The sequence below is a fragment of the Serinus canaria genome, chromosome 2 (assembly GCF_022539315.1).
Source record: "Serinus canaria isolate serCan28SL12 chromosome 2, serCan2020, whole genome shotgun sequence".
In the NCBI taxonomy this organism is placed as follows: domain Eukaryota; kingdom Metazoa; phylum Chordata; class Aves; order Passeriformes; family Fringillidae; genus Serinus; species Serinus canaria.
In genome coordinates, this window is record NC_066315.1 from 45,095,478 (window position 1) to 45,119,281 (window position 23,804).

The window sequence follows — 23,804 nt, forward strand, 5'->3', positions numbered from 1 at the left end:
TACATTTGGTAATATCCCTGGGGAGTCAGTTGTGTAGGTGTGGTACTAATGGAAAAAGAGGCTCTCCAGAGAGCAATCTGCAGAGAGGAACAAAGAGAAAGCTTTTTGCTGGACTGAGGGTTTTGCTGCTGGCTGCACGGTAGCATTGTTCGGAGGAAGTGCACCTGCTCTAACATTTTCTTCAGCTGGAAGCAGACAGGTTTGTCGAATGCTCTAATTGCTGGTAGGCATGAAAGGATTGCCTAGAAGATTGCTTCCTAGGCTGTGCTTTGATGTTTTGTATGATTTGGAAGTGAAGACTTCTTTTCCTTTATCCATCTTACTAATAAGTGAGAATAAAAAATCTCCTTTCAGCTTTCATTCCAGAAGGTATCATGGTGCATTCAGTGTGATTAGCTGTATCATGGGCCAAAAGACTCCTTTTATCTTTTGAAAGGTGTGTAAAACACAAGCATAGTCATCACAGTCCACATTCATAAAGCACTATTAGCTATACATGTTCAGTTAATATCAGGGTTCTCTGGGCAGGAGAAATACTCTGCTGTGAACACTAGGTTTGTCAAGTGCTGTAAATCCATGGCTAGAAATTTTGGATACAATCCTTTTAATACGTGTTATAAATCTTGGACCACAGTTAGAAAAGGTTCTTTGTATAATTCCAATTATGTTAATTTATAAACACAATAATTCTAATACAAAATTGCAAGATTTGCCTTATTTTTCAGCAAAATTTTAATAGCAGAGAACTGTGGGGGGGCTTGATAGTTTGAGTGTCGTCCTTTTACAGATAAATACAAGACATGACAAATGCCCTATGAAGGCTTGTACTGAATTCAGATTATAACTAAAGCTACAAACAGTACGGTGTGATATATTTTGTTTCCAGAAATATGCAAATTAATAGAGTAACCAAAAAAACTTTTAACAACTAAAAAATTTTAAGGTTTTATTTAATTTTCTTACTAGGAAATACCTAGCTGAAAGAAATTATAGTGCATTATTTTCACCCATGTAAACTGTCACAGCTTTCTCTTGAGTGGGTGTGCTATTGCCAGCATACTTGGAAGCACCAGAATACTTGATTGCAGTTTGCTTGTCCAGGTAGAACAACCTTCCTCAATTGGATTTGGTTTAAGTCTCCTCTATGATACAGATTTTGTATTCAGATCCATCACTTGCAAAGTTCAGGAGTGCATGAAGTGTGGGCCTTTTCAATCAGAGCCTATTTCACTTTCTAGTCAAGAGTTGAGAATTTATGCATAAGAAACCTATGTCTGTTATATATGACTCTGAAATATAGTGTCTGAAATTTTTAATGATACATACTGGTTTGGGCTTTATTTTAGGGAATTAAATTGTTATTCTTTAATCTATTGTAAAATTTGGGAGAAAACCTTCAAGGTGTCTTCTGAAACTTTGAGGTACATATGTGATTTCTGTGTTATGATTTACTGAGTTATGAATTCAGTTTCCTTTTTATAAAATTGCCTTTTTTTTTTCAAACTGTTTTTTTCAATCTGTTTTGCAATTCAATGTTTTGAATACTGAAACATGTCAGTCTTGATCTTTATAGCTGCCTGTCGAGCAAACTGGTTACAGTGCCAGTGGTCAAGGCCATTTGACTTCTATGGAGTTTTGTCATGGTCACTGTAAATTATACCAGCTTCCCAAATTTCTCTTCTGAGCACAAAGTGTGTGTATTTTGTTTTGTGGTATAAGCAAAGAGTATATTTAAATGTCTACAACTGCAGCCTCCAATTTTCATTTTCTCACATGATGAAGCATTTTAAAGAGTATGCCTGGAACTTTATTTACTTGGCCAAGAGGTCAGTCTGTTGCTTTTATCTGTGGAACCAAGTATTTATCAGGTTTCTGTATGAATCACACAGCACATTAGGTGCACCAGTGTTTGGTTCTAGGCAACTTTATATAAAGTTTGGATGTGCTAAAGTTTCCAAGAGTATTTTAAGTCCAAGAAATTTTTTCCCCACAAAATTTTCAAATTTGGCTTGCATATCTTTGTACATATAGCTCTGTGTGAGCATTTATCTACCTAAATGAAATTCATTAGTTCTTTCAGTGAACTAGGTGAACATAAATGTCTCAGGTGTTTGGAGGCAGGGATGCTAATACACATACCCTTAGGATGTAAGCACTTCAAGAAAATAAAATCTAGGTGATTATATTATTCCTGTCTCAATGGATGGGGAGAAGGTTGAGTATTTGCTTCATCTCCTTATTCTCCAGACAACAGAAATGAGTCAGTTCTGACACTCAGGCTGGTACAGCCAAGGGAATAAGCAAGTGGTTCTGTTCAAAGCTGAAGGTGAAAGGATTGCAGAACAGTCATGGATCCTGGTGTTTTGTTCACTACTAGTCAACCCTGTTGTTCACTCCCTAGTCAACCCTATTAGTTAGTAAGTGACTACTGCCTGAAAATATTAGTTAGTAAGTGACTACTGCCTGAAAAATTTTTAGTGATGATCCATCCATGCAATGCAATGCCTGCTTATGAAAGTGGCCTTCTCAGCAATCATCTCCAAGTCACTGTCCTACTGGTTATTTGTAAGCCATCTGGAAAGAATGGGATGACTCATTCATTTTGATGTGGCTATGGGTTTTGTGGCCATAGACAGAGAGAAACAATGTGTACTTGGTCATATCCCTGCAGGCAATTTTTCAGACTTCGCTTTGGTAGAGACGAAGTCTTTCTGGACTGTTTCCTTAGGTTTATTCTGATTTAGTCTGTTGAAAATAGTTATAGACTAACCAAAAGTTTTGTGTTGAGTAGGCATGTTTTTTTTCTTCTTTGTGGGTATCACTTAAATATATCACTTAAATATATCACTTAAATGTGTCACTGTCAGATGTGTCACTGTCAGATGTGTGCTATCTGATTTTTGTATGAGGTGTTCAGAACTGCAGCAGAAACTTCACTCTAAAAAAGGAGAAGGAAATTAAATGTGTGAGATTAGAATTATTTAATTTTGAGAGCTTGGTTCATTTAGACAAAACTCCAGGAAATTCAAAGCTTGTCCTGAGCTGTCATCCATCAATAAACTGTTGCGAAAGAATAATGCTAGTAATCGTAAAACTGCAGAAGATGTAAGATAGAAACAGAATAAGAGTCTTAATGATCTAGAACCATAACTGTATTCTAAATGGAATGTATTTAATTTCCTGAGGAACGTATTAACAGTGAGGAATAGGAGAAGAAAAGATTTTGTAGGAAGTTTAGTTAATTGATAGAGTATCTTTCAAAGATAAAATAGTTCAAATCCCCAAAAATTCGACTGTTCTCAAAACCTGAATGGTGTAAGCACATAATGTGTTCTACAGTGTCTCATATAAATCATGGGTTGATGTTTGTAGAAATATGTACAATGACTTTTAAAAGGAGAACTTATATAAGAACATTTCTTACTTCATAGAGATCAGTGAAATACTTAAGTCTTTTTTGGACGCCATGGAGACTAGAAGCTAATATACACTGCAGTGTTACTGCATGTGTGCAGCCAAGTGAATGGCAAGTTTAAAAGATGGTTTGCAAAGATATTATGGTTTTGTTAAGAAACAAAGTATGTTTCATCCCTTATGAAAATCTAAAAGAAATAGACTAGGATCACATCTAATGAACTCAATCACTTTGTATTTGAAAGAAAGATTCTGAATTGAGTAGATATTGTCTTGAATTGGATTATATTTTTCTGCTATGTCAATTCATTTGTGGTTAGGCAAGCTACAGGGGCTGATGCTATTGAATTCTAAAGGAGCTTAAAAAAACTCCTTCAGAACAAGGAGATATTTTCAGGAAAGTTTTTACTACTACATCAGTAAAACAAATCTTAATAACATTTTAATATTGTATGCAGTATTTCATTTATAATGCTCTTCTGAATATATTCTTTGTTAAGCAAAGCACAGCATTGTTTATTTCTATGATTAAACCAAATGGGTCAGTTCTAATTTACAGACCAGTGGAGAAACTTCAGGCTCAGTTAAGAAGCTCTAGGTTCTATGTTGTAGTGTCACTTTATAACAGCCTGTAGAAATTGCTAAATTCTTGTGACTAGGGGTGTTGTGAGACTTGTGACCATGCTGCAGAAAAGTTAAGGATTCAAAGAAATTTTAATTTAATGAATCCACGCAGTTAGCAAATTTGATTGTATCTATTTTACTCTCTTTATGAGCCGGTCCAAACAGAATAGAAGAGGAGGTAATTATAGTAATGGAGAAAAAGAGGAAATATAATAAATATTCATAAAGTATGTAAAATTTGTTTTATCATAATCTATTTTAGCTAGGTCACCTTCCATACTGTTCTTGTCCTTATAGATAGCCTATTTATTTTTTCTCTTTTTTTTTCTCGCTTTCTACATAGGACTGACTCATCACATCTGTAATCTCCTAACAGAAGCTGTGGCCCTGTACTTGGAGGCAGATGATAAAAGGAGCACCAAGACAGCAAATGTGCTGCTTTTGTCCTTACTTGACATTTTGCAATACATGCTGACATATACAGCAAACATTGTGCGCCAGACTTTGCAGGTATGGGATTTACTCATGGGAACTTGACTGTCTTAAACAATTTTTTAGATAACTTCCTATTATCCTTAATAACGAGACTCCCACTATTCTGATTTTGTGGAACTTTCAGTGTAGTGAAAACTCAATTTGTCTTCCAAGTTACTGTTTGAACCACTGTTAGTCATGGCATTGTTGGGACTTCCTCCTCCAACAATGACATCCTCCTCCTTAAAAATGGAGGACAAAATACAATTCAAAGAAATTTCACATAACCCTCTTAGTAATATATGAAGGAAAAGCATTTGTAATTTTTTAGACATGATATAAATCTAGCAAATATTGCTTTTATTTTTAGATGATCTGCCAAATTTTTAAGCTAGTTCAGTAGAAGTGATTTTTAAGTTAGTTAAGTGGAAGTATTTACACTGCAAACAACAAGTACTCTTCATGGTAGGTTTTTTATGTTCTTGATATTATTCACTGAAGAACAAATATTTGTCAGATGAAATATATCTAAAGGACAGTGATTCAAAAGATTGCAGATGGATTGTAATACCTTGCAGGTTATGGCTTCTTTAATCCCCTAATCCCCAGAGTCCCTCCTCTGTGGATTGGTTTGTTTTTGGTTTTTGTTTGGTTCTGCATTTTTTGGTTTGCAGGGTTTTGTGGTTGGGGAATTGGGTTTTTGGGGGTGGTTTATTAAGTAGGCTTAATGTAAGAAGTTGATGTTGAAAATTGAGCTTTTTTTCTTTTTTCTACACTGATTTACACAAGTGGCTATATTATCAACCACATTTCACTGTGAGGTTTTTGGTTTGGTTTAGATGTGTGATGGTACAATTCCTTGTCTTTTTTAAGTCCTCTGTTAGCAGGTTCTGTAATGATAATTTCATCTAGTAATCACTTCATAGATCAAATTTTGTCATCTAATTGCTTGTTGTCATATTTTTGGCATCACTCCATGTAATCATAAAGAGCTGAATTCTGTACTTATGCTCCATACAGCAGTGGTGAGGCAAATTTTTCTGGAGGACACGTGAGGAGAGAGGATCTTGCACATGGCTTGGTAGTATTGAATTGATGGGTTTTATTTAGATTCAAAATTAAATCTATTCTTTCAAAGCCAAATTCTGTTCTGGCTTTACTTGAATACAACAGTTGATTGATGCACTGAAACTCCAGCTCCAGTTTTGTTTGTCTTTCGTCACAGTAGTCTGCTTTGCTCTTAAAGTCTAATGAGTAACAGGGAGCAGCTGGAAAACTGAGTTTTGAAACATAGATCTATTCTGTGCCCATGTATTAATTTTACAGTGGTGTTACTTGTCTTGGCTTACGTGTCTTGACAGTACTAGTCATAAGATCCCTGAGATCTCTACATCAGTACACATACCGTATTGAATGGTGGCCATTTGTTATTGACTACATAGTATTCCACTATTCATGTGCCACTAAATGTCACAAATACTATTCTTGGACTGTTTTTATAGAGATGTTTTAAGATACCATTTAAAGCAGAACTTGTAAAACAGAATCAAATCTTCTTGTATTATCCATTTCCTTCACCTGAATCCTTTTTATTTTACTATTTTATGTGTGAAGTGATAACCTTATCCAGCTGCATAGGCAACACATAAAACCACTTTTCCATTGCACTGAAGTACTTCATGCTGGATGGTGCTGCTAACTGTATCCAGGTTCAGGAGAAGAGTTCGCTCTTTGTGGTCCAAGTACTTTCATATTAATTTGCATGTCTGTTTTGAAGAAGTTTTGTCATATGTCCCAGAGGTGATCCACATTAGCTGAAAAGAATTTGAAATTTCATTTGATATATGGACTCTGTTTTGTGACTCTGGGACAGGTTGCCAAGAGAGGCTGTGGATGCCTCAGCTCTGGCAGTGTTCAAAGCTAGGTTAGATAAGACCAGGAGCAACCTGGTCTAGTGGGATGTGTCCCCACCTGGGGGTGGGAATGACTAGATGATCATTAAGGTCCATTTGAACCCTTTAACATTCTGTCATTATAGGATTCTACAACTTAAAGTAGAATCAAAAAAGTAGTTCAACAATGGTATAGCATGTATCCTTCATATAAATATGTAATATAATAAAAAGTTAAAGAAAGTAGTCAAAGATTCCTGATGGAAGGTGTCTGTCTTCTCATCCATGTACTAATGGGAAAAAGCTCTTTTAAATTTTGCTAAATGAAGGTGGCTTACTTCCCTTTCTTAATTTATATAAATATTCCAATTTTTGTCTTCTCTTCACCTTTTGTCCTTCTTGAACTTCAGCATTCCAGGTCATTGTGGTGAGTCTCAGAGATGGACATACCAATGTGACTTATTCCCTGGAGAAACAGCTTTTCAGTTCTCTTTTATGTAGAAATGCTTTCCAGAAGAAAGGCATTATCCTTTCACCTCATATGTATCAACAGTGGAGTTTGAGCAGTTGTGGCGCCTGTCTCAGGGAACTTGTTCCTCTGTTCACTTAACCAAATGAAAACCTCCAAGTATTACACTTGGACAGCGATTTTTAGGATTGAGTTATAAATGAAACACAATATGGATTATTCTTAAATGTGTTCTTTAGACAAAATGTTTATTTTTCCTCTAACAGATTGGCTATATAGGGTCATGGTCCACAGCTGGTGCAAGGTAATGACATTAAATGAAAAATCCTGCAAGCCGACCTTTCAGGAGCCCTGGGGTCATAAATAGCACTGCCTAGGATAGTAGTATGTCTTGATAATGTGGGGATGACAGTGGTCAGGATTACAAGTAGTAACTGATCTTATTACTTGAAAACTTTATTATTCCTATTTCAGAAATAATTTAAATTATAATGTATTGTGAATATTTCAGGATACAGAGTAAGCCAGGCAAAATTGGACAATATTGCTGAGAATCCTAAATTTTCAGTCACCCTGATTATCTTGGTTTGAGGTGTCTTTTGCACATACATTTTATTGCATTTTGCTGAAGAAATGCAGGTCAGTATGTTCAGCTGTACAGAATGGCACAACAGCATGGGTCCCTTTGCTTTGTGCTTATTGTCACAGAGGGAGCATAACTGCTCATTGGGAGCCCAGGAATACTTAACTAGAAAAGATGCATAAGTTCCCTTCAAACTTCCATTCACACTTCAACCACTTAATGGATCTAATTTGTTCTTCATAACAGAACAATCACCAGGGTTGCTTTTGATTTCTTTTCTCTTTTGTTAAGGCACAGAAATCTGGAGCAGGAGGGGACACGCAGGCTGCCGAAGATCTTCTGCTAATCAATAAACCCCTGACCGACCTGATTAGCCAGCTTATTCAACTGGTGAGAGTTTGCTTGTTTGTAACCTTATGGAATGTTGCTGATGTTGGAATTATGCAATTGAATTGAACATATTAGAGTTCTCTTTACTAGTTTTTTAATTGTTTACAAGCTCCCACCTAGTATCTAGCACCTTGTAAGAAGTTACAGGTCACAGTGACTTGCAGGTTACCAGTGATGTAAAGTCTGTTTGTCCAAAACATAGAAGTGGGATGAGGGGCAGACTGCAGGTTCTCAGTTTGGATACATATATATAGCCAACATTTGTCCTTCAAAATGGACTAGTCACCACTGCATAAGGAAAGGATGGCACTCAAACTTTGAATCTAATAGTACTGCTGCCTTTAGAGAAGTCAGTAAATGCAAAATTGGTTTGTATCAAGTGATGCATTTTAATATTATTTTCTAGGGTTTGAGCCTTCTGAGTTTTCTCAAGGATTTTATTTCAACATGATCCTGAAGGATTTACCAGTTGGAGTGGTCTCTGTGATCTGTAGACATCTTTTAAGTGTGCCTGTTTAAAGGCAATCCTTTCCAGGGTTTACTAGATGTACAGCACTGCATTGAAATTTCCACAGAGGGCTGCATTGTGCCCTAATGCATCCCATCAGCTCCCCCTCTGTCATACAGAGATCTATATTTACTCTGTGTTTAATGGCTTGTAGTAGAGGAGTGCTTCTTGAGCTGGACAGTGCTTTTAGAGGCTGCATCAGCCTGTAAGTCAACATAAAGCCATTAAAATGGAATGTGAGAATTTTGGTGTATCACAGTATCCTTTCCTGGGATATTTCACTTAGAGATGTTTCAGATTCACTGTGTTCTCTTCCAGACCCTTTTTATTTTTTTAAATTTAAATAGAGGATTTCAGCTGTTTTGTGATATCAGTACTGAAATCCTTCCACTATCTTTAGCACTGTCTGTCATCTATTTTAGGGAAGTGTGTGATTCCTTTTTTATTAATTTTGGCATTATACTTGGTGCTACATCCTCCTTTGATGGATTTATTTAAACCAGCTATTGACAAAGGCTTTTTTTGAAATGTTCTCTGAATGACCTGAAACAAATTGACTGAATTTCAACTATTTAATATTTCATCTTTATAAATTCTTTTATTTTTTATTGATTTTTTTAAATCTGTTATGTATGATAAATAGTATGACATGAAGAAGTGCAAATGTTCATTTAAAATGAAACTAGTAATAAGTTTAAATTATATTAACTTTTTAAAGAACAGAAAATTAGGGGCCAAGCTTTAACTCAACCTCTACCACCTGGAAGTGGGTTTTAAGTTTTTAATTAAAGGATATGATAATTGTATAGTTAGTACTGATTAGATTGTGACTTGTCCTTGTATTTCAGAAGCATGGTTGTAAATCACCAGTAGGTCTTGCTTTGTTCTGTACTTCTGCAGATTCTGGTTTTTTTCAAATGCTTATTCGAAGTCTTCTGATTTTAACATACAGGTAAAAGATAATGACCACCACTTCCACTTCTTTAGGTAGATAGACAGACACAAACATATTGTATTGTTTTGGTTTGGTTTCAGTTTTGTAAAGATTCTGTGAGTGAGGGATTTTTCTCTTGTTTGGATCTTGTTGTGAAAGTTATTTCGGCTTGGTTTGTTAAATTTGATTTTTCAAACATTTTTTTCCACTGGTCTATTAAACATTTCCTGTTAAGCTTGGAAGAGTTTGAGCAATGGAATAATCATTTTAGCATTTAGGAATCACTTGTTTAAAATGGTTTATGCTCTAATATCTTTAAATAGAAATAGATTATTTGTGAAGTCTAGAGCATATCTCAAGATGTGTTTGCTCCCTACTCCTCAAAATGCCTCAGGCCGACCTAAACTGAAATTCTGTGAAGCTACCAGTAGTTGTTCTCTGTATTCATTGAGCTGTGTGGGTACATAACCCCTTATTGGTGTTTTGAGGCATTCAGTTCTTTGTAAATATGATTTTCTGGAGATAATAGAGGACTTATATTTTGAACTAACAATTACTTTAAAATATTGAGTTAAAATTATTTTCTCAGCTTTGCTATTTCTGCTTATCTTAGCATATTTACAGTTTCTTGTAGTCACTTACATAGTTTCCTAGTCACATTGTTTCCTAATTCCTAGTTTCCTAGATACAGTGAGTAATTGTTTTCCCTCATTGAAATGTATATCCCTCAAGCAGATTATTATTCCATGTCTCATTTACTTGTCTTTTTGTTTTGCTCAAGTTCTACGCATTTTTCTCTCTCAATAATCCCTCAGAAAAATCAATATGAGTTAAACTTCAAAATGTCAAAAACTTTGAATCAATTTTTCCCTTGTGTGGTTGTGATTTAGTCTGTCACTGAAGGCATAGCAAAGCAAGTTCCAGAAACCTAGATTGCATTTAAATGAAACTTCAGTGATTTAACGATGCAAAAAAATAAATAATTACAAATTCTGTCATGCAGGAAACACTGCAAATATGGAGAATTCAGTATTTAATCCCAAGATCATTATGACCATAATTGATCAATAAGAGGAAAAAATTTGAACATTTAGTCTTCTCCTTTGCAGTTTTGTGTTTAAAAGTTAGTTACACTTAGCTTTGTTGGGTAATGTTCCTTTGCTTAACGTAAACTTAATTTGAATATTATTCTGAAACCTGCAGCAATAGTAGAACATACACAACACCTTCTAATTTTTGATCTGCCCATTATACTGAAAAAATTACTTTTGAAATCACTTCAGTGTGGATTTTCACAAAGTTTCAGAAACCATGCCAGTACCTATAAAAAGGGATTTTGTTTTCTGTAGGTCCTAGATTCAGTTCCTAGGTGTGGATCTTCCAGTCATTTCTGGAGCTCACTAGACTCTGGGAGAGAACTTTTCTTGACTTCTGGTGGGAGAATTCCTCATTATAATATTACCAGGAAAATTTGCACTTGATTACAGGGCTCCATATGTTACCATTGAACATCCAGTTAGTCATGTCCAAACGTGAAGAGGACAAATATGAAGCCTCAGTGCACAGGGATGATTGAGATGGTCTTTTCTAGGCTTTTTTGTCTCTGTATTGCACTGACACTAAGGCTGTGCCCAGACTTCTTTTTCAGAGTGCATGAAGTTATTTGCTAATGAGTAATGAAAATAACTGCAGTAGAATGATTACTGGAGAACTTTATTTCACATGTCTTTCTCTAGGAATACAGACTGTTCTGTGGTCAGAGTGGAGAGACATTAGTTTATACCCTATATTTGAAGTATTCTCTTATACAGAGATATCCTAAAAACCAAAAATCTCCTAACAAACACACCAGAGGAAAGAAGAAAATGTTTTTACATGCACAGAATTTCGGAACAGGGATTTAGTTTCTCAACAATTAGCCTAGATTAAAATGAAGCGAATGTATATATATTTTTTCCCTTAGGCAGGAGAATGCTGATAAGTAAAAATAGAATTTTTTTAAAATTTAAAATTGTGCATATTTACTAATAAGAATAGCATAGTAAAGTTAGCGGATTAATAGTGATGTTTTGCTTTTACATTTTGTAAAATGCTTGCAAAATCATCTTCCCTATAGATCCCCATGGTGCTTCCTTTACAGCATGTTCTGTAATCACATTAGTGATCTAATGAATATCTATCTCTTATTGTAATAAACTCTCTATGTGTGTAACCTCATTAATGCACCGAAATGGTGTCCCCTCCGGGTAATCCAGGCTGGTTCATTGTAGCTCTAAAATTAGATGCTGTAACAATTCCAACAGTGTAAAAACTGCCACTTCAGCTCAAATGATCACACGTTTCTTGCAGTGGTTTGCAATTCATGAACACGCTGCAAGTCAGTTTAAAATGATGGAATTTTTGAGAACAGACTGCAGAAGTATAGATGTGCAACAACAAGAAACTTTCTGCTCTTTACCACATTAACTCTAAAATGCACAGAACAGCTTCCATCTAGAAAGGAAAATAGAATTTTGTGTTTTAAGCTTGTTTACAGGAAGTTACAACATGGCCATAAAAATTAAGCAAAGAGTAATGAACTGCTTTCATTGCACAGAAGTCTTGTCATGAGATATTATTTTAAAATAAGTGAAAAATAGATCTACAGTTTTCAGTTAGAGAATGGCAGAATTTATGACCTTAGCTCTTCAGTAATTTATTTTAAGGTGCTGGATTCTCTTCAAGCTATGCACTAGCCAAGAATATTAACAGTGACGAGAGAAGTACTGATGACTTTTCTACCTTGCTGAAGGGCTGAATCCATAATCCTCTCTAAGACTGAGAAAGGAAAAGGAAACTTCATGTAATTATAAAATATTAAGGGGCAGATACTCTTTTAAAGTGTTAAAATTAGTTTCTTCGTGGGTTTCTACTCTCCTGAGAAAACAAAAACTATAAATGCATTTCAAGCAAATGTACTTCATACCAAATTTAATTGTTCTGATTAGAAAAATAATCAGAATGCGGTTCCATCTAATTAGGAGATGAACCATCCATCTATATTCATTGTTGAACAACATGATTATGTTTTTCCCGTTCTTATTAAATGTGAGTTATTTGCTTGAAAGCTGAATTTTCATTCTTAATTTTCTGTATTTACAGATATTTATTATATTTTCAGCCATTGGTTTTGTTTTAGAATGTTCTTCAGATCCCCTACTCTTTATAACCAGTACTAACACTGACTGGCAGCCAGTGCTAAATTTCAGGTTACCAGCTTACAGCTTTTGACATCTAAATCACTACTTGTCAGAAGTGAAATGGCAAAATGGTGAGAGTTACAGAGAAAAATGCTGATGTGGACATACTTAAATAGGGACATTGCTGAGAGTTCCTCTTCCACCTTAATTATTGATGACTGTAGGCTAATGATTCTCATTCCCTTCAGAGCAAATATGGCCTGTCCTATTCCAAGCTTGTTTTCTCTTCATACAAGACCAGTCCTGCCATTGTTTTGCCCTGAATTTTCCCAGGGTGACAGCAACTTGCTTCCCAAAGTCTAGTTAACACCTAAGCTCAAAGGAACTCTGGGAAAGCAGAGCAGCAGAAGGACCTGAAGTACAACAGGGGGTGAATGACTTCGTTGGCATTGGTGATTGAGTGATGTCATAACTGGCAGGTGTTGGGAACTGTGGAGTCATACTTGGAGCATGGTCACTGAAAGCCTCTAAGGAGCAGGACTATATGATGCCAAGGCAGATTGGATAGAAATTTTCCTTTCATTAGGTTAAACGGGTTTTCCTTTCTCTTGTTGGGGGACAAAGAACAATAACAAGGATAAAAGGCTGGGCATGCCAGGAGGAGAGAATCAAGGCCCAAGCAAGGCTGTTGGTCCAAGCACAGCTCTTCCTCCTGGGGCAAAGTGTTCCACTGCCTCACTAACTGGGTGTTCTGCTGCATAGTCCTCCCTTGGGAATAATGCTGGCCAGCTGGACTTGCTTGTGTGCTTCCTTGACAGTCATGGTGTTGAGAAGAACCACCGAGGTTTGTGGTGCTTTATGGATTTCTTCACACACATTTATTGTAGGAGCAGTCCTCTATGGAGAGGACTCCTCTGATATTCCCTAAATATCTTGGAAAAAAACCTTGGGATCAATTTAACTTCCAAGTATAGCTGTTATGATACTGACTAAACACGAGATTTTTGTGTCTATGGAGCCCAGGGAATTAGCCTCCACTGCAGTACCCAGACAAGATTCTATCAATGACCAAAATTTTCACTGATTTTTCATATTTTACCTTTGTTTAGCCAACAAACATTTGAAACTTGAATATAATCCTTGTTCTGTGATTTTCTTGAGGGGGTTGTTGATGTAGCTGCCTACACTGATCTAGTAACAAATTAGCTTAGAATGCTGCTTTTAGAAAAAAAAAGTAGTTGTCATTCCTTTCTGTAATGGCATTTTATTTCAATTTAGGAAATGAAAGTTGTCTCAAAGCCCTAAGCAAAATCAGCAGATTTTTTTTTCAATTAGCTAAGGATTAAAGATATAAATGGACTTATAAAGCTTGTTACTATTTGTAGCTTTTCCTGCTTTTTGGGTTTGCTCATTTCACTGATGATGTTATTAGAGAAGTCTGGATGATGGAAAAGGAATAATCAAATAAGTGGCATTTAGATTGGAATGAAGAAAAAACATAGCAAAACTGAGGAAGAAATAGCTGCTGTGGTCCTGTCACTTGTATAGTATTAGGTCAAATAGAATGTGATATATCTTGGGGCTATATATTCAGAGATTTCATCTCAGTTCAGTCTGTTTTAAACAGCAACTCAATGAAGCCAGTAGAAAACAGGATTGTATTTGCATGCAGATCCCCTGGGAATTGCTGCTTGAATATTTGAGAGATGTATGTCTGATAATATGTTCAGATTCCGTTAAAGTAACTGTGTGGGTATTCCTCAACATGAAAAAATTTAGGAATTTCATACTGCAGATTAAATAAGTAATCATTATTGAAATGATTTGGCATATTACATAAGTGTTTGGACAAATTGGGTTTTTTTTCCCCTTTATTGTCTGTAAGGATAGTCTGTTTACTCTACTTTTATCTGGTTTATTTGGTGTAAATAATACTTTTGGAATTAAAAAAATGAATAAGCATGATGAGGTGTTTTTACACTTCTATACTTAATTGATTAAGAGTACCACTGACATTTTGTTTAGGTCATAGATTATAAGGTGAGAAAAAACTATTACAGTGATTTTGTTGATTGATATATATAGACAGGACTTTCATAAATTAATTCCTCAGAGTAAATGGTTTTGTTATTTTTTTTTAGAAAATAAAATCTCTGTGATATTTGAATAGTCTTTGATGGAAAATGTGTCTCAGTTCTAAGGAAGTCATTTCAGCAGTTAATTGTTATTATTAAAGAGAGGAAGAGAAAAAAGGAAATTGAAGTATTATCTTTCTTCTAATCTGAATTTCTTTGTCTAAAGTCTTGAGCTATCAACTCTTATCAGTCCTTTTTCAGGTAAAGGAATTAACCTATCCTCAGCCTGCATTTTTCCACCTACGATGGAGAGGATATGATCAAATCCACTTTAACCCTCCCTCTGATATGCTATAGACACTAAATTCCTTCAGTCCTTGGCTATTACGTTTTCCAATCTGTCATCCTCTTGCCTGTTCCCAAGAAACCCCTATGATTTTTTTTTCACTAGTGTTTGTGAACTCTCTGTGCTGATCCTGGGCATTGCATTCCTGTTGTCATTCCAAGAAGTCATTGTCAGTGCCAAATACAGGCCTAATATAATATCTCTACTTGTTATTTCCAGATTGTACTTTCAGGAAATATATAAATCATTTTGATAATGGTGTCATATTATTAGAAGCTCATTTAATGATCTCTAGTTATGTCCCTAAATCTTTTTTGTAATTTTGCTTCCCAGGAAATAATTTTCCATCCTTTGCTCGGGCGTGGTGCAGTGTCTGATCTTCAAAGAAGTGTAAAAAAGTTAGAATTCAGGAAAATATTTAAAATCTTCAAAATTTACCTGCTATTGTGACTACTTAAAATCCATTAAATAACCAGATAGCCTGTGCTCTACCTCAAGAGGCTTGCTTTAATAATAATTAAATGAAATTTTATGGTGTGCATGATGTAGAAGATTAGACATCATGGCTGTAATGATACTTTTTCCTATTGCTGCTTCTGTTTAAAGTAGAATAAAATAACATAGTTGGGAGCAACAATTCTCGTGCTGTTATGATGTTGCTCTAGATAGACCACTTGACAGAATCCGAGTGCAGATATTGTTATACTGCTGCTTAAGAGTAGATATATTTTAATTATGTTTTCATCACTTTGTTAAGCTTATTTTAGTAGAATTCTGAGTCAATCAACTAGAAATGATTCTTTCCTGTCACAATGCAGATGTTAATACTCTTCCAAATCCCCAGTGAAACACAACTTTTCTGAAATTGAAATTTGATTTTTGTTTATTCATTTTTCATTTATTTTTAGCTTCCAAGTGAAGATACTGAAATATTTTTGAGTGCTTCACAGAGCTTATTATTGCTGGTTCAGCTGTATGGAGGGAGCAATCAGGAGAGTATGTCTCCAGAAAACATGGACAGCTTTGCTGCAGTACTGAAGTCCAAAGAAGACCCACGAGAACTTAAGCTTTTGTTGAAAATTGTTAAGAGACTGGTGAGTTGACATCTAACCTTTTCCAAGGTCTGCGTGTTTCTTTTATATAATTTGATAAATTTTTGGGCTGGTTTTTTCCCTCTCAAGGGAAAAAATATTTTAAAAGAATTTTAAAACCAAAATATGCTAAGTTGAATATCATGATTTTAAATTCCACTTTTCTGGAGATGATAGCTTTCTACACTTAAAACCTCTTATAAAAATGATGCAGGAATTCTCCTGTTTCAGTTAGCCATTCAACAGTTTAAATAACTCATTCTATTTTTACACTTGTTTAGTAATTCAGCTCTATAAGGTATTGAAACCATTTTCTGAATGCCTTCCAAAAGAACTAACCTTGTTACATTAAATGTCTGTTCAGACACACAGTGGTTTATTTCACAGTGAATAAAAGGCTGTTTTATACTTGGGATAGGTTTGTGCATGGGCTGTTGAGTCTTCATTCTCACAGAGCTGTAGGGACCACTTGTGCTGGAGTGGCTGTGATGTAGAGAGCCAGGCAGTGGCAATTATTCAGGGGCTTCTGGTGATGTTGTTGACATGTAGAAGGTTCATTTCTGTCCTGCTCCAACACAGTGGAATGACAGCAGCTGATGTCTTCCAGGTAGCTTAGGAAGGAAATCTTTTGGTATCTGTAGCATTCTCTCAGATAATACAATAGGCTTTTATCTTGAAGCGTCTTAATAAGAGGCTTTGCCTGCATTGTCAACATTGTTTGAGTACTTCATCTTTTACTCTGCAAAAGCAGGAGCTTTCAGTTAAAATAGGGTAACTTCCCCAGTGTAAGAGGCAGGAATTCCTTCAATTTTGCGAGTGCAGTGCTGGCTGCTAGAGTAAGACTGTAATCCATGGCAGCAGGAATTAAAAGGGAGCAACTCCCCTGTAGAGATTTCAGAGATCTTGTCCTCTTTCTCCTGCCTGCTGCACGTACATCACAGGAAAGTAAAACCATACCCTTCTTCCCTGTTTTGCTCAACCCTGTCTTTCCCTGAAAGAAACGTGAATATATAAAATTAAAGTTGATGTGATGTTTAAAATTCTAAAGATTCTTTCTATTGATTTTAGCTTGTACCTCTGCTACTCTTTCTGAACAATTGTTGTGATGCATAGAACTAGCTTTTGCTTTTCTCCAAAAGCAATATGAGTAAAAAGGCAACAAAGGGAGAGAGAGAGAAGGGAAGAGAAATGAGGCTGCAATATACATATCTAGATTATTTCATTTTAAAATAGCTACAGACTTGTTTATTTGTCTCCATTTTGAAGTCTAGGTTTCAAAAGTTAACCTAGTGTGCAGGATACTTAACACGGAAACTTCTATTGACTATTTTAAGAGAACAAAGCTCTGCAATCACCTTTTGAACCTTGCAAGTTCCTGTACTTTAGGTTCCAGTTCTCTCCTTTGTATACCTGGTACTTGTTATTTATAACACCAGGCATAGATTTTCAGTAATTATTGTAATGAGATCATGTGATTTCTTTTGAAAGCAGGGTTCATAGATAATTTGACAGATTATTTAATAAATTATATGTTATTTCTCTAAACCTTAAAAAGTCCTGTTCAGAGGAGATTATTATCTTGTCAAAATTGTAATCACAAAAGACATTGAAATATAGTCATATCCATTTAAGAAGGATTCAGCCCACATCAACTGAATTTTGAAGCCTTGAGCAGTGTTTTTCTTTTTGTATATCTGAGCAGTATTTTAGTAGAGAGATCAGTATGTGCACCAATTTTCATTGTTTCAAATCAGTGCTTATACAGAGCCACTTTTCAGTTTGTGGTTACATTGACTTTGCTGGTACAGGCACAGATATTGCTTATGTAAGACAGGAATGTACAAAAAGACCTCCATGTGGTTATGCAACAGATACTTTTATAGCATGCATTGCTGGAAATATGGAAGGGCATAGCAGTGTGACTACTTAACCTTGATTCAAATGTTATACATGACTGCAGTGAGCCAGTGGCAGCAGATATAAAAATTCCAGAGTCTTCAGCTTAAGGCATATCAGAGGATTTGTTGATGACCTTATCTTGATGAAATGGAATCTCATATTTATATGTTGTTATAACTTAATTATTAAACCACTGTGTTTTATCTCCAGTGGGTGAGGGTTTGTTAAAAAAAGTTGGAGATTTGAGTTTGTTATATTGTTTTGTTCAGGTTTTTTAATGATCATTGTCAAATTTGACCAGCAAATTGACTGCAGGGCAATACAAACTTCTTGCAGCACTTTCTTCACTAATTGTTTTCCTACAATTTTGTTGCATGTATTTCTTAAACAGAAATAAAGATATAGGCCAGACTTTTTACAGACTTAAACTGAAATCACTATGAACACACCATTTTATAAGTTTTTTTTTTTTGCTGTAAAAAGGACTAATTAGGAGAGAAAATATGCTTTAACTTCTGTAACTGTGTGAGTAGAGATCTTCTAAAGGCTCTAAAGAGACAACATTGACTGTCTTATTTCTGTTTTCTTTGTAATTACTTCTTAGATTTCAAAGCTTTGGGTTCTGTCAAGCACAGGTTAACCTGTTTTTTTCACAAGAATGTTCTCTCACTGCCACTGATAAAATGAACAGAAAGTGCATAAAATTGTTGAATCAAGGAACAGAGTTTGGAGGTTTTTTCCCTTCAGCCTTTGCACTAACTGTCTTGTTCTGATTGCTTCATCTTGGGTTAGACAATGCTGCTATTCAGATATGCTTCATCTTTTTTAGAAGCATTTTCGTAACTGATAAATGACATCAGAAGAATGATCTCTCTCTTTTTTAGTTCTGAAAACCTCTCCTGCCACTTGTCATGGAAATCACTATCTCATCATTCATCTCTTCTGTGAAGATATAGTGCATCTTATTATGAGTCCAGTAAATTACCTAGATAAAAATATATTTTTTTTATGAAGCAGAACAAATTTTCATTTGGGAAGCAAGTAGTTGAGGTTTGCCTGCTTTACTGAGAAGTTTTTAATTTCTTTTTCTTTCCCAGAGGGAAAAATTTCCCTGCCATCCCAATTTATCATCTAGTATGTAATGTAAAGGTATTTTTTATAGAACTAGCCAATATCTTTCTACTGGACACATAATCGCTGTGGGATTACACCTCGGTACTCACAAACAAATTATTTCAGCTTTCAGAACAAGAGAACACTCTTTTTTTACTTCCATGTAATAATAAGGAAAAATTCCTCCGAGAAAAATGAGTAAATATTAGGCTTTCTGCGCTCGCAGTGAGTAAAGAGGGAACTTTTGTTCTGTGACTTTTCCCTTATGTACTTGTCAGAAAAGATATTGAGTTCTACCTTTTAAATCACACCTTTTTCTCCTGGTTATCTTTCTAGAATCTCATTTTCACTAATTTGTGTTTTGTGTCAAAAAGTTTTTCTGGTTTTTTTTTTTTTTTGTGAGCAGGTAAGACATTTAGGATGTCATCTGTGTGTCCGATACCCCAAGGGGATATGTATAAGGATTTCTCAAATCATTTTAGGCTGTGTTATAAAGGCATTAAGACTAGAATGATAATACATGAACTATGGCAAAATTCCATAATATTCATTATCTTCGTTGTAGAACAATTGAACTCTAATTTCATTTCCCTGCCAATTTGAGTCACAGAAAGAGCATCACTATCTACCTGCAGGCAAATTTACTACCCTGTTTCAAATGTACCAAAGCCTGGGGATGCACTGATCACTGTGTCTAAGATGTCATTCAAATCATGAAGTTCTTAAGTGTTTCTGTCATGTAGAGTGGCAATTATATCATTCTCAGTTTTATACAAAGATCTGCTGTATTTGCTTCTCTTGAATACATAGCTTACTGTTTGTCTATAAAAATATATGTGTATATTTTTACTGCAATAGGTACCAGATTAGACCCTTGTTACATTAATCCTTGATCGTGCATTATGAGGACATTTAGAGCTTGGAGAGATACACAGTCCAAGTACACAAATTTTTAATTTAGAGTAGCAGTTCTGCAATACTTAAGTAAGTTGAACTTCTTGCTGGAGGTTTGCTCCTCAGTAGATTCCCACTAGTACATCTATAGGGAACTTCCCTCAAAGAAGGTGAAGTAAAATCCCAGGAGTTTCTCAGATAGCATCCCTTTTGCATCTTCAGCTCCAAGGACTCAGTGCCAGGAGGAGATGCTTGTGTAGCAATTCCCAGAGGTGTCTGTTTTCCCATGGTCTTAAAAGGCTACGGAAACCTGTTGGCAAATCTCCTGCTGAGGGAGCACAGCACTCAAATAGTCTCAAATTAGCTGGAGAAAACTTTTTATGCATTTTAGTCCTGATCTGAATCTTTTAAGTGGCCCATAACTAATTTCATTAGTTGCTAAGATAAACCATAATATTCCATTGCCCTAAGGAATAATTTTATGACAGCTATGGTTGTTGGACTGTGAACACAATACTCACTTGTGGGTTGCTGACATGTATAGGTATACTCACTATAAACAAACAAGTTTTTCTAAAAGCATACATATTTTTAAAATTTGGGTGACTCTTACAGGAACAATTCCCATCATTCATTAGTGTTAATCTCCTATTTTCAAGTTGTTACCAAGCCTGCATCCCTTCTTTACAGACCATCTTTTGTTGGCTTCAGTCTACAAGTGTAACATCCTTAAGACATTACCTTTTTGTATATATGTTAAAAAGGAGCATTTCATTAACTACAAACAACTTAGATTCTCCCAAATAGGAAGAAGCCAATCAGCATTAGGATACAGTATGCAGATGATAACAGGATGTGTTGCTCAAAATCCATTGAAATAAATACATGGGAAGGAAAATGCACCTTCACCCTTCCTGCTGTGTGGCAAAGCTCCTTCTGTTTGCACACTCAGGCAGGGCTTTTTTTAATAGTTTCAATGAAATTGGAGAGGGTCTCCAGAGATGAGAGATGGGGAGGCCTCCAGCTCCCAATGTGACTTGGCAGCCTTCTGCCATGGTGCTTTCAGGCCTTGCCATACTCTGACACAGGAGCAACAATCGGAGTGGTGAAATTGCCCTGTCTCCAGGGGCAAGTGAGACTGTTCTCCCCTCCTCCTCCACTGGGTTTTCATCTAGTTGCAAAGTAAGCTTCTAAGTTTTTCTGGCGTTTTGAGTTTTGCCTATGGTTTGACAAAAATACAATCTAATAAAACTTTTAAAATAAAAAATGCTAGAGTGTTCCTGATGAATATGAATAGTCTGCAGAGGCATTTGTGAGTTAGATTGCTGGGCCAGGCCATTGCCATTGTTCAGGAAGCAGTTCATTCAATTTTACCGCAAAGGTTTAAAAAACTTTGGTTTCAATTATGCAGAACATGAATGCAGCTAATCACAACTACTCTAATACAATTTAAACAACAAATAAACAATTATTTAAATAAAATGAATATAACTCATGTAATTTAAAGAAATTCATTGCTTGATGGGCATTGTTTGGTGGCCATAGCCCTTATGCAGCACTTCATTGTTTACCAGAATGAAAATTGAACCAATATTGATTAATTTATCTGAGTAATTTGGATTTTTTTTGTTGTGTATGTCTTACTGAAACTTTGAGCTTTTTCTTCAGTTTCTAATGTCACATGGGCTCTACCAAATGCTCATGGAAATGACATACTGTACTTCCACCATTAAAACCTGATAGAAGGTTGGGGTTGGTTTTTTTTTTTTTTTTTGCTTTTTCAGTAGCTGGGACGGAAAACAATTAATCTGTGTGATTTTTGTATAATCAAAATTTAATAATATTCCAGTTTGTTGTTGTACATTGTACAAGCAATACCAGGTCCTAAGATATGTATTATTTAATCTATAATTATATAGTTGCTATTAAGGATAACACAGCTTTTCAAAAAGCACTTTTTAAAGTTCTGCATGAAAATGTTATTTGTGTGTGTAGTAACACTTAGGATATCCTGATGCGAGAGGGATCCTGAAGTTGATTTACATTTGAGATCCCATGGCATTCTTTATTGTACTATACATGGTTAATTTTACCTGGCCTAACTAGATTCTGAGTATTGAAATCCCAGAGACAGTTTTTCACTACAGGTTGAATAATAATTTTCATTTTTAATCTGAAATTATTAGCTACTGTTTCACCTTAGGGACATATGCATGTTTTGTCTGTGTGCCTGGCTTATGGAGTTTGTGAAGGGCTAAATTCAATCTCACTTACACTTTGAGAAATCCATGGAGTGTTTTCAGGATGCTGAATAGTAGGACAATATGTTAGCACTCTCCTTGACTTACTCTCTTTTGACATTTGCTTTCTATACTTTCTACTAGAGGAGAGGGAAGAATAGTTTGATATTTAGATTTACACATTTGGTTAGAGCACTGATATAATTTTAATAGGCCTTTTACATTTCTGATGGCCTTCCTTTTAATTTACCTTTTTGATTTTTACAACAACCTTCTTTCAGTTGGCCAGAATTCTTAAGCATGGCATTTTAAAATTAAATACTGATGGTGTTTATTACAGTGTTTATCCTTCTGTCTTATGAAATGAAACAGAGTGAGCATCCATGAATAAGTCTCAGTGACTGATGAAGTCCCTGGAATTCTTAACCTCTTCTATCTTGTCACTTTGGATCCTGTCCAGAAGCTCTGTAGCTCTTACCAGATTGAAGAAAACTGCTGGTTTTTGACCCAAAGCACTGGATGGTACAGGAATGCTCTGCTGCCTTTTTTTTCCCTCCTCATACTAAAAGCAAATATTTAAATCTTGATAAGATTGTCCAGGGTTATAGGATCACTTATTTCTGCCTGCGTCAGAATCCTGTTCTGCTGTGTGAATTTAGTGTCTCTGGCTACAATTGCTGCATCCAATTAGATGTAAAATAATATCAGTTCTGTGGCTTAGAAGGCTGTGATGGTGAATGGTAGGGCTACTAATTCACTTTATGTAATATGGTTTATGTCCCTATGTATCTCTAACTACAAAGTGTGTCTTCTTTTTTGTGTGTGTCTTCCGATACTCTTAACTCAAAGTGTCAAGAAATTTTTAGCAACTGTGAAAATCAAAATTTCATTTTAATTGGATCTAAGGTGAGAGATTTTCTTTTAAACTGCTGACTATTGGGGCCCCAAAGCCTGTTGTATCAAAAATACTAGGCTTCATGGAACCTATGCTAAAATCATGGTCCTCACATATTTTGCTGAAGAGAATCTATTAACACCAATCAAATAGAACTGAATTATTAAAAATCTTCTCTCAGCTTGAATTTTAATACCAAGTTGCACATATTTCCATGTTCTGTAGCATTAATGGGAGCATATGAGCTGTACGTGCTGCTTTCATTATTATTATAACTGAATTTCATTAGTCTGTAGAATGTGACCTCATTGTGATTATCTCAATCCAAGCATAGTAAAAAATAATTTCTTGCTCCAGAGAACAATCCAGCTTGTTTCCAGTGTTCAAAATAGGATGAAGAAATGGTCTGAAAGTGACTCGTCCTAATAGGAAATATTTTGACTCAAAATCACCAGTCTGGGTAAAACAGATCATTGAGCAATAATGATCTGTTCTGTGCAAGCAAGTATGAATGCTTGACTAGTTCATTACTAACATAAAAGATTCTTCATTTTATTAATAATTTAAGTTCTTATGGTCACAGTAATATTTTAAAATCCTTAGTCTTCATGTGAAGTTATTACCAGAAATTAAAAGAGCTTTGTGAGATTTTCATTGCCAGTGTTGAAGATGAGATACAATTACATGTAAAATGGTTTACTGTTACTTTTTACAAACTCTTATTGCAAACCCTTCAGCAAGACCTCCCTTTTCATTACATTCATTCTCTTGCTCCATCTTCTTG

At 35.4% G+C, this 23,804-nt stretch overlaps 1 protein-coding gene across 1 annotated transcript in view; it reads left to right on the forward strand.

Annotated features, from left to right (window-relative positions):
- ULK4 (unc-51 like kinase 4) overlaps positions 1 to 23,804 on the forward strand; it is a 212,519-nt gene that overhangs the window by 141,136 nt on the left and 47,579 nt on the right. The window contains exons 33-35 of the mRNA XM_050970707.1: positions 4,382 to 4,548; positions 7,748 to 7,846; positions 15,797 to 15,982. Coding sequence (XP_050826664.1) covers positions 4,382 to 4,548; positions 7,748 to 7,846; positions 15,797 to 15,982 — 452 coding nt within the window. The remainder of the gene's footprint in view (positions 1 to 4,381; positions 4,549 to 7,747; positions 7,847 to 15,796; positions 15,983 to 23,804) is intronic.